An 11,594-nucleotide genomic window follows, 5' to 3' on the forward strand; every position below is an offset into this window, starting at 1 on the left:
AAAAATATGTTGGAGTGGGTGCATTTGTGTATGTGTGCAGAGGTCATAGGTCATAGGTATTGTTCCTGAAGCAGTGTTCACTGTGTGTGTGTGTGTGTGTGTGTGTGTGTGTGTGTATGATATGTATGAATGTGTGACATGGACTTTTACTGGCCTGGAATGTGCCAAGTTGGCTGGCCAATGAAGACCAGGATCTACCTTATATCTACCCTCCTCTCTGCTGGTATCACCAGCATGTGCCAGCACACCTGACTTTTTTATATGGCTTTTTTCTTTTTAAATCCTCAGGCTTGTGTGTGTCTCAGCTTTACTGGGTGTCTCTCTGGGCCTTCTGTAGCTTGCCATCATGGACTCAGAGGCTCAATAAATGTCCCTTGAATTTTTCTCCTACATTTTAGAATCCTACTGCTCACACACACCCCCTCACCCTGTTCCTTCTTTTTCTCCTCAAGAGATGACTTTTTGAAGACATGAAAGTCTTACTTGACTTTTGGATTGTTAAATTCTGGATTTCTTCACTCTCCTACATATTTGCTTGGCTAGTAGAAGATGTCTGCCCCAACATCCAAATTCCGTTTGGGATGGATGGCTTGTTTGTCCTCAGTCCAATTCCACATTCCCAGAGAAATGACAGGTGGCTCATTTTAGATTAAGTATTAGCTTCCCTTCCTATTGTTGGTGTAACACGCCACCATAGCTTAACATTTCGTCTACTTATGTCTATTTGTGTGTGTATGTTCCTATGTGTGCACGCCTTGTCGCCCATGTGGAGCTCAGAAGACAAGTCTCCTGTCACCCTGTGAGTCCTGGGTGTTCAAGTCTTTGAGTTTGTCACCAAGTGTCTTTAGTCACTGAGCTGCCATCCTGACGGCCCCCGATCACTATTATTTAATGGCTTAAAACAATGCAGCTGTGTTGGCTTTCATTACAGTAGAGGTCTTCTTGGACTCAAACTACAGCGCCAGAAGTTGGGAACAGAGCTCTGTGGTGGAGTCCTTACCTAGCACTTGGAAGGCCATAAATGTCATCAGTAAATGTGGGCAATCACCACACCAATAGGTAAACAAACATTGCAAGTCTGGAGAGACCTCAGTCAGCCTAGAGAATCCATGGCCTTGTCCGTCCGTCTCTGCTTTTCTGGCCAGTCACATTTCTTCTGTGACTTTTCCCTCCATGTTCAAAACAGTAATGGATCTTTTTTTTTTTTTTTTTTTTTTAACCACTTACCCTTCAGGTCCACTTGACTCACCTTTGCCACAGTACACACATGGCTCTTGTGGGCACGCACACTCACATGCACATAAAGTTACTCGGTTTTCTTTTCCACAAAAGAAAAAAAAAATTAGTGCACTGGTGAGTTTTTAGCAACTGGCTCCCTGTTGAGAGAATGCTCTGAATGTCAGTTGTCCCTAGCCCAGGCTGGCTTAAAGCTACCAACAACAAAATTTCAACTGGTTTTCAAATTCCCTGAGAGAATGGAGTTGTAGCTGAGGACTGGAGCTTATGTCTAGCATGCTCAAGGTACTAGGCTCAAGCCCCAGAACCCCGGAACCAGCACCACAACCCTGCGGCATCCCAACCCTCCCCCTAAAACAAGATGCCCGACTGTGTAAGCATTGTCCTAACACACCACTGCATCTCATCCCATCTGGTTCCGCCCTGTTTAGAGCCGCCCAGGCTGAGGGTGGATGGCTTCTATTGACCTGGTTCACTCTGCTTCCAGAGACTGTACCAGCTCGTCATAGACATCATCATGATGAATCGAGTGTGTAAGATGTTCCGTCAAGGCCTCAGGGGATTCCGGGAATATCAGATCATTGAGCCTGTTCACAAGAAGCATCCTATCTTCTCCTTCTGGGATGTAAGTCGCCCAGCCAAGCAGGGGTGCTGGGATTTCAGGGGTGCAGCACATTTCCCAGTCCTCACATTGGGTAGAAGGGGACATCATTAAGCAAGTAGGCTTCGTAAGAATGAACCCTGAATTAGACAGCCTTTCGTGGCCTGTCCTGGCAGTACTGGCTGGGGCAGAACAGAAGCGGAACAGAGATTAGGGGAGGAAAAGAGAGCTCCCGTCCGGGTTCTCCTCCCAGAGTTTGTTCGGAGAAGGAAGCAGAGGCCGGAAGTGTTCTGCTTACATGTCTGCCCTTGTGGACTGAAACATCAGCCATGAGGGAGGCACGGATCTGCTTTCCAACAGTAATCACAACAGCCTGAAGGAGTCGGGGCCACAACAGAACCAGGATTTTCCTGAGTGTTTTAAACTGTGTGCACTCTCTGTTTTCTTTTCTACTATCTTCACTAAAAGAAAGGGGACATTTTCAGGGCCTTGTTTGCTGTGAGGACCCCATTTTCAAGATAAAGAAGGTCCCAGCTTAAAATATCGTATCCCAACAGTAAATCCTGAGCCCTTTTTGTCTTAGAAATAGTGATTGGCTGTCCATTGTCTTGCGTTTGTATTTTTGTGATAAGATACAATGACCAAGGCAACTTACAGAAGAGTTTATTTGCGGCTTAGGTTAGACCGGATGACTACCATGGCAGAGAGCAGGCAGGCAGGCAGGCAGGCGAGTGCTGGAGCAGATGCTGAGAGTTCTCATCTGACCCACAGTAGGAAGCAGACACAGAAAACCTCCAAGCCTGCCCCGAGGGACACGCCTCCTCCAACAAGGCCACACCTCCTAACCCTTCCCAAACAGTTCCACCAATTGGGGACCAAGTATTCAAATATATGAGTTTGTGGGGGCCATTCTCATTCCAACTACTGCAGTCCCCATTCTGCTAGTATGTCCCTGTTCCCGAAAGATATCATTGGTACTCTGTGTCTTCACCTCAGCCCGGAGGTATTTCCCTGTACCGTATAATTATTAAAAAACAATCCACGCTAAAGCCGGCTACACAGTCTCCCCTCCCCCACTGGAAGCTGCAAGTCATGGTCTGCCCAGTTTCCCAAAGTTAGCCTGATGCCAAACCACTCCACACTCCCCTGCCATCTGTCCTCTGTGGCTTGTCTGTCTAGACTTGCTCACTGGCTCTAAACCCATAGCCCCATATAATGGAAACTCAGAGGCTTATAATTTACCAGCCAGATTTATAACAGTAAATCTTCAACCCCCAAATGCCCACACAGAGAACTCAAAACTCAACTAATATAGATGTAAGCTACACACTTAGATTGGACAAGTGTGCCCTACATTATTCTATTGCCCTTCTATGATATCCATAACTACCCGTGGCTATTTCAGGCCATGTGGATCTGGTATTTCTTCTTCCTCCATCTTCTCTCTGTCCCTTCTCCCTCCACCCTTCTGTCTCTCTGTCCCCTCTTTCAACCTTTCAGCTCTGCCTTGTTTCTCCACTGCCCCTATCACAGGCTCTAGCTTTATCCGACTAATTAAGATTTCACCTGACCTCACTTGCATACAGACAACAATCCACATTTTCCCAGCTCAGTATGTAGACCTGCCATGACCATTTTCCTCTTGGGCCATGAGTGATTAGACCCAACCCTCTGCCTTCTTCATCTAACATCTTATTCCAAGAAATTTCCCAGAATGATTTCTGAAGGACAGAGGCTGAAGAGAGGCAAAGTGGGGGATAAGAAGGTGGACTTCTACCTTTTTTTTAATTTATTTTTTTGAGACAGTAATCTAATTAGTAAGTTAAGCCTTTTTTTAAAAAAAGATTTATTTATTATTATATGTAAGTACACTGTAGCTGTCTTTAGACACACCAGAAGAGGGTCAGATCTCATTACAGATGGTTGTGAGCCACTATGTGGTTGCTGGGATTTGAACTCAGGACCTTCAGAAGAGCAGTCAGTGTTCTTAGCCGCTGAGCCATCTTTCCAGCCCAGTAAGTTAAGCCTTAGCAGGAGGTGGAACCAGTGTACAGGCTGGAGAGGCAGGACTCACATATTCTAGAGATTTTTCCAAAGCATTCATTCTTTGCCAGTGATGCTCAAACCCAATAGGTGTTCAGCTGGCCCATGAGATGATGGAGAGATAGGCTGGACCTGTAGTCTGTGACATTTGGCTTTGCTCTCAAGACTATTTCACAAGGTGGCAATGGAGGAGAGAGGGGCTTATATATGGGCAATGGGGAACACATGACCCAGAGTGAGGGGTGACATCAGGGGAATGTGAGGTCAAACCTTATCACAGTGCCCAGTCAGAGTGGCCTCCAGGAGAGAAGAAACTTTGCAATGGCAACAGGGCAACTATGGGGGGGGGGGAGGGGTGTCATGTGACTGCCAACCCAAGAGCGGGGCTGGAACTTGGGGGGCCAGGCAGAGGCTAGTTTTTCATGGACTGTGTGAATCTGTATTTCCAAGCACCCCCCGCCTTGTCCTTTGAGAGCTTCTCTGAGGAGCCCCGCTTGGATTGAGAAATGACAAGGTGATGGATGGGGTGAAGGCAGTGTTGTGTAAACTCTCCCTGGGGGGATGCTAACCAATGTCCACCCACTCCAGATAGGATACCAAGGACAGAGCAAAGTAGACTCCACTCAGCGGTAGCTCGGAGAACCACTGAGTTTATTGGGCTTTACTTAAAGAAGCACAAGTGAGGGACTATATGGGAGCATAGGTATGTAAGCCTCAACAGCTGCATCGTTGAAAAGCCCCCTGCTGGATAGACGGAGCCCCCTCCACAGTCCCTCTGCTCTGACACCCTAGAGACCATGTCCAGGTGGAACAGAACACTTTGAGCTGGCATGAGGTACAGGGGAGGAGCTGAAACCTCCTGAGGTCTAAGATTCTCTCTAGGAGGGACCCCCACAGGCCCAGTCTTGAGGGTCTCTGGTGAGTAGTCACAGCTGTTCTCATGAAGGTAGAAATGGCTGTCGTGCTCAGAGGACAGCATTTCCACAGCAACCGAGGGGTCAGGCAGGCTCCAGGGAACCGTCAGAGGAATTCTCTGGAGAATGAATGGGCCTCTTGGCTTGGCAACGTTTCTTCTACATTGCCTCTTCCTGTGTGTTCTCTTCTCTTGTGTTCTTTGCACATCTGGCCAGAGGCCAGCACCCTGGCCACGCTCCGGCTTGGCCACTTTCTATGTGGGGTGGTTGCTGGGGTTTGGGGGTGAGGAGGGCCTCCCTAGCAAGTTGCTGACAGGGTGGCCTGCGGAGGAGGAGTGAGCCAGGCAGTTGTCAAGAGAATCTTGCAGCTCTGACTGACTAGCAATCCGGTGCTTCTTTATTTAGAGAGGTTTCACAGAATTAACACAGACTGATGGTTATCCAAGAAGTATAGATTATGCATTCGAGTTTTCCTTACATCTCCGGGGTTACAAGTTCAGTCACAATTAGAAAATACAAACAGAACAGATTTTATTTTTATTACCAGCCCTATAATTCCAATTTAAAGAATATCCCCTCCAAAGCAAACACATTTATTATATGAACAGCCTGGCGTTTAGGATGGCAGAATTTGCAGTTTTAAAGTACCCCAGACAAACAGTAAATATCAGGACAGGTCTTTTTATGAATAGCAAATCTTTTTTTTTTTTTTTTTTTTTTTGGTTTTTCAAGACATGGTTTCTCTGTATAGCCCTGGCTGTCCTGGAACTCACTTTGTAGACCAGGCTGGCCTCGAACTCAGAGATCCGCCTGCCTCTGCCTCTCGAGTGCTGGGATTAAAGGCGTGCACCACCACCGCCTGGCATGAATAGCAAATCTGAATACCCAATTTCCATTACTCTGTTGTTTTGTCCTCTGCCTACTATAAAGTCGAGAAAGTTTATTTTTGAGAATCTTTTGTTTCCTGAGTTCTATTCCTCCGGGGCTGTACCTTGTATGACCCCCCTATCTTTAAACTACATATTCAGAGAGCCCTCAGAGGAACACAAGGTGGGGCCTTGAATCTGTAACCTGGTCTCCTGGCTGGGCAGAGTTGGTCAGTTGTTTCTATTTACCCTGCACCAGTCTTACTGTTTGAGTTTGTTTGGGGGCAGACAAGATTTCTGGAGTCATGGCCTCATTTAGGAGTCCCAGCTTACTGGTGCTTCCCTGTACTTAATGATCTCCTGGGCATAAAGACTTCCAAGCAGGCCAGAGAAAGTTAGAAGCAGAAGTTTAAGTAGGTAAGACTTTTCCTAGAAAAACCCGGACACAGTTTTCTTGGGAAAAGACATGAACTGAATCCTAATACAGAAAGTCCCCAAGAACATACCACGCAGAGGCCTTAGACAGAAGGACAGCGACAGCATCGTCTGGCTCAGCTACGCTGGACCTTCTTTGTCAGACAGCTGGGCTGGCTTTATGATTCTTGCCGTTTCCAGTGGGCATGACTGTGCCAGCCCAGCCGACGATTGTATGGGACTTGATAAAACCAATTTTGTTCTGTTGACGGAGTAGAGCGATAGATCGAAGATGGGCCATGTTTGACTTGCTATGGAAACTTAACAAAGCTTGACTTCACCCATCCCCTCTTGGTGCCTCCTTTCCCCGCCTCGGCGCTATCCGATCTGTCCACTTCTTTCCCCTCTTCCCTTTTTCCCTTTTTCTTCTTTCCCTGATGCCGTTTCCTTCTCTCTACCACGTGCCACTGCCTTCACAGGATGTTGTTGATGCTAACATAGGGCAGAGCTGGGGTTTTTGAGAGGAGGTGGCAACAAAACGGCTCTTGGGAGATTTGCCACGGGTTGCCATTCACCAGAGTGGCCTGGGTCGATAGAAGACCATCGTGTGGATACCTCATTCCTCCTTAGAATAAGGAAAAAAATACTCATGAAAGGATATAGGTACAGAGACAAAATTTAGAGCTAAGATGAAAGGATGGACTATCCAGAGACTACCCCATCCGGGAATCCATCCCATCATCAGCCACCAAACCNAGATACTAATGCNCATGCCAGCAAGATTCTGCTGAAGGGACCCTGATATAGCGGCCTCTTGTGAGGCTATGCCAGTGCCTGGCAAACACCAAAATGGATGCTCACAGCCAGCTATTGGATGGAACACAGGGTCCCCAATGGAGGAGCTAGAGAAAGTACCCAAGGTGTTGTAGGGGACTGCAACCCTGTAGGTGNAACAACAATATGAACTAACCAGTACCCCCTGAGCTTGTGTCTCTAGNTGCATATGTAGCAGAAGATGGCCTAATCGGCCATCATTGGGAAGAGAGGCCCCTTGGTCTTGCAAACCTTTATATGACCCAGCACAGGGGAAGGCCTGGGTCAAGTAGTGGGAGTGGGTGGGTAGGGAAGCGGGGGGGGGGGGGGGTATAGGGAACTTTTGGGATAGCGTTTGAAATGTAAATAAAGAAAATAATAATAATAAACAAAAGAAGGGCTTCTGGTGTAGAACTCCAGGGGCATTTTTACTGATTTTCCTTTCTCTGGGTCCTTTCTTTCAGAAAAGGAAGCAAGGCCGCATCTCGTTTGATACTGAGGACTTTGCTGCAGAGGAGGTGTGTGGAGCACTGACTTTTCCATGTGTGTGTGTGTGTGTGTGTGTGTGTGTATGTATGTGTGAGGGTGTGTGTATGTGTATGTGTATGAGTGTGTGTGTATGTGTGAGGGTGTGTGTGTGTGAGGGTGTGTGTATGTGTATGTGTGTGAGTGTGTGTGTATGTGTGTGAGTGTGTGTATGTGTGTGTGAGTGTGNGTGTGTGTGTGTATGTGTTTGAGTGTGTGTGTATGTGTGTGTGTGAGTGTGTGTGTATGTGTGTGAGTGTGTGTGAATGTGTGTGTGTGTATCTGGGTGTGTCTACTCATTTGTCTGCTTCAGCCCGAGGAAGCACCGGACATAGCTGGTTTTAGTTCAAGTTCTGCCAGCACCAGTGGTGCTCTGAAGTGGCCACTCAGTTCTAATCACAGTGATCCTGTCCCCTGTCCCTGGCATATCAACTGTTACCACTGTTTCACTGAGAAGAGCCGATCTGGGAGAGTTTCTGGGCTTGGACTTATGGAAAAACAGCAGAAAGCAAAACAGAGGATACAGGACGCTCTGCCAGAGGACAAGAAAGCCAGGTGGTGGGAAACCCCTTGGCCTGTTGGTGAATTCTGGTTTGGCCCTGAACTCTCTGAGGGATGTCAGTATTCATGGCCCCCTATGTTGGGTGTTCTTTAAGCTGCAGTCCCATTCTGACATGAGAAGGGCTTTATCTGTATGGGTCTTTTGGCCTGTGTGATGTGTGCGGTCTTTCAACTCCAGCACCATTACTTCTTTCCTCTCTCCTGACCACCAAATCCCAGATAGTAAATCCTTATTTAATATCCAACTTTAAAGTTAAAGGGGCCTGTCTATTTATAGCAGCCAGTCACAGTCTCACTCTCTCAGACCTGACGCCACCCGGGTCTGACCCATTTGGGCTCTTCTCTGAGGAAAGAGAGAGAACAGAACTTTGTAATTGGTACTAACAATGCTGTACCCGTTCCATTGCCCCACCCTACCCCTTGGAGGTGTGGGTCCTCTTACGTGGCTCTCCCAGAGACGACCTTCATGTCCCTTCATTAGTGAAGTGTAGTGAGGGAAATCTTCTGAATTCTTCAGTTTTTCAGAGCAGCCGATGCCTAACGCTAGACATGAAAAGGTTGCTAGAATTTTACCCTGATTCTCCCAGGGGAAACCAGGGACCTGTCTAAGCACCAGAGAATTCTAGAACTAAGGGACGGGACATTCTGTGCACATGGGGTTGAGAAAAGCAAGAAGGCTTCAGAAGGAATATCCATAGTGGCTGGCTTAGCCTGTAGACAGTGTCAGTCCAATGAGCTGGGCCCGACTGGTCCCTGCACAGAAGAGCATGCTAGCCGAGGCAAGGACAGCTCTCCCTTGGTTGCAGTGTGTCTGTGCTTGGGGGACCGTGAGGTCCTTGGTGCAAGATCATTCCCTGCTTTGGCAGGAGCCAAGGCTGCTTTCTGAGTTCCTTCATCCAAATGGAAATGATTCTCAGGCTGGATGAAGATGTTGTGAGATGGGTGTGTAAGATGCTCACTCTGATGGTTAGCACACAACCCTTAGTCCGTGTCAGCCACTCCCGTGCGTAGAACGGGTGAGCGTGCAGGCAACGATGTGGAGAGTCGCCTGCTGGAGTCCTCTGGCCATGTCTTCCCAGGGTCACTTCCCTCCGAGGGCCATTTCTATCACACAGAAGAAGCCGTCCTGGAGGACCCCCCAGGAGATCCAAGACCTCTGCAACATTCTACAGGCTCTAGATTGCTACCGCAACTACACAGAGTCTCTGCAGCTGCTCCTGGCCAAGGTCATACGCTTCGAAAGGTCAGTGAGGTGAACAGCCCCTGCTTCTGAGACTCAGGGACCCCGGAGGGGAAAGACCCTGGGAAGAGTAGCAGCACAGCTTCGTCACTTCCTGCGAGTCCTCAGATCACAGTCCTGGAATCTGAGGTGACCAGGCAGGGGCTCTGCTCCTATCTAGGCTAGTTCACATACTTTCTAAGTATTTCTCTGGGTAGCCCTGGTTGTCTTAGAACTCACTCTGTAGACCAGGATCTCAACTCAGAGATCTGCCTGCCTCTGTCTCCCAAATGCTGGGGTTAAAGGCGTGTACAAATAAACCTAGCTTAAATTTATTTATTTATTTATTTATTTATTTAATAATTATTTATTTATTTATTCTGTGTGGCGGTCAGAGGACAGTGCACAGATGCACAGGAGTCCTTTCCCTTCTACCATGTGATATCATATCTGATACCACAGTTGGCGGCAAGTGCCTCTACCCACTGAACCGGCTGGTAAACAACCCCCCCATATTGATTCTGCTGGGGTTTTATCTTATGTATTTAAAACATTACTCTTTCCCAGTCTGTTAAAAGGCTCATAGCATACAATATCATGTAAATATCTTGTACTGGGGAAGTCGTGGATGTTTTATGGAACTATGGCTTTAGAAGCCATCTCAGTGGCTTCTTGGGGGCACCCTAGGAAATTGAGGTCCATTTTGAAATCCCAGGGTATAGAATCACTGTAGGTTTGTATGCAGGTGATCCTAGGGACCACGTATACTGCTATCTGTAGATCTAGACTCCTTTTGGCTGATGCATGATCCCTTGTGACAAGGGCAGGATAACTCCTTGGGCATGATGGCTTGGTCATCGGCATTACAGAGAAGAGAGTATTAGATGGCTTAGTGTGTAAAAGTGCTTGCTCCCGCTCTGACAAACTGAATTCAATCCCTTGGGCTCACAAGGTGAAAGATAGTCCCTTCATGTGAGCTATCCTCCTGCCTCCACACAAATACACACTAATGCAATAATTATAAAATTAACTTAAAGAGTAGACGGATTTCACTGTGGACATGTAGACTGGGTAGAGAGGACTATTTGCTTTATTCACAACCAGGGGAGAAGTGCAGTTTACTCTTTTCTGTAAAGGTTCCACATCAAGCTGGGCTGTGGTGGCGCACGCCTTTAATCCAAGCACTTGGGAGGTAGAGGCAGGTGGATTTCTGAGTTAGAGGCCAGCCTGGTCTACAGAGTGAGTTCAGAGTGAGTTCCGGGACAGCCAGGGCTAAACAGAGAAACCCTGTCTCGAAAAACCAAAAACTAAAAGAAAAAAAAGAAGAAGAGAGGAAGAAAGGCAAGCTGGCAGCTCGGTGTCGGCGATGTCCTGGAGGAGAAAGAAAATCATGGAGCAAGCAGCTAAATGGTCACATCTGTTCCAGTGTGACTCTGAGCTGGCCATTTAACCTTTCGAGCTTTGGAATTTTCATTAGTGAAATAATGCCAGTGTTGATTGTATTTCAGATAGATGTGGGAGCAGTTTAGGCAAAGAGATAATCCTTAAAGCCCTCTGCTAATTGTTAGTCATCTCTGGGACTAGGCATTAGCATTTTAGACAGAGGTTGTTAGCTATAAAGAAAACCCATCCCCAGATCCCCTGAAAAGTCTGTCTCAGTGTCAGTAGGTCAGTATGAGCAGGGCCAGTCTGTCCCATGTCTGTCTCAGTGTCAGTGTGAGCAGGGCCAGTCTGTCCCGTGTCTGTCTGTGTCAGTGTGAGCAGGGCCAGTCTGTCCCATGTCTGTCTCAGTGTCAGTGTGAGCAGGGCCAGTCTGTCCCGTGTCTGTCTCAGTGTCAGTGTGAGCAGGGCCAGTCTGCCCCATGTCTGTTTTCTAGCACTGGGAGTGATCGCAGACTTCTTGCTCTCTTGCACTCGCCCTGTTGCAGGAGCACGTCCCCCACCCCCCTCCAGTCCCTTTTCACATTTTGTTGTTGTTGTTTTGGAATAAGATCTTACTAAATTGTTATGGATAGCCTCAAATTCACCCCGTGGCCCAGGCAAGCCCCAGGCTGAAGATCTTCTTGCTTTAGCCTCTCAGCTGAGGTGCCAGGCCCAGGTCCCCTGATACCAAGCCTAGTCTCTCTCCTCATCGTGCTAAAATGGTTGCCATAGCTCCTAATGGCCCCTTCAGCTTGACTGTAGAGGGAAAGATTATCTCATGGGTCAGCCTTGGCATTTTTTCCTTCTTTTTTTTCTTTCTTTTTTCCTTCTTCCTCCTTTAATTCCATCCATTGGATTGGCTTCATCGGGAGTCATTGGTGGGTCTGGGTTTAAGAACTGTTAAAGAATTTTTAATCTTAGCCATTCTGACTGGTGTGAGATGGCATCTCAGGGTTGTTTTGATTTGCATTTCCCTGATG

At 47.5% G+C, this 11,594-nt stretch overlaps 1 protein-coding gene across 2 annotated transcripts in view; it reads left to right on the forward strand.

Moving 5' to 3' along the window:
* The window catches only part of Cnbd2 (cyclic nucleotide binding domain containing 2), a 63,309-nt gene that overhangs the window by 16,506 nt on the left and 35,209 nt on the right, over nt 1–11,594 (forward strand). The window contains exons 3-5 of one of the 2 annotated variants that reach the window (XM_021193389.2): nt 1,724–1,861; nt 7,352–7,405; nt 9,053–9,216. In XM_021193389.2, the coding sequence (XP_021049048.1) occupies nt 1,724–1,861; nt 7,352–7,405; nt 9,053–9,216 (356 nt within the window). The remainder of the gene's footprint in view (nt 1–1,723; nt 1,862–7,351; nt 7,406–9,052; nt 9,217–11,594) is intronic. The other variant, XM_021193391.2, reaches the window with a different exon arrangement.

Source organism: Mus pahari, chromosome 3, assembly GCF_900095145.1.
Source record: "Mus pahari chromosome 3, PAHARI_EIJ_v1.1, whole genome shotgun sequence".
NCBI lineage: Eukaryota > Metazoa > Chordata > Mammalia > Rodentia > Muridae > Mus > Mus pahari.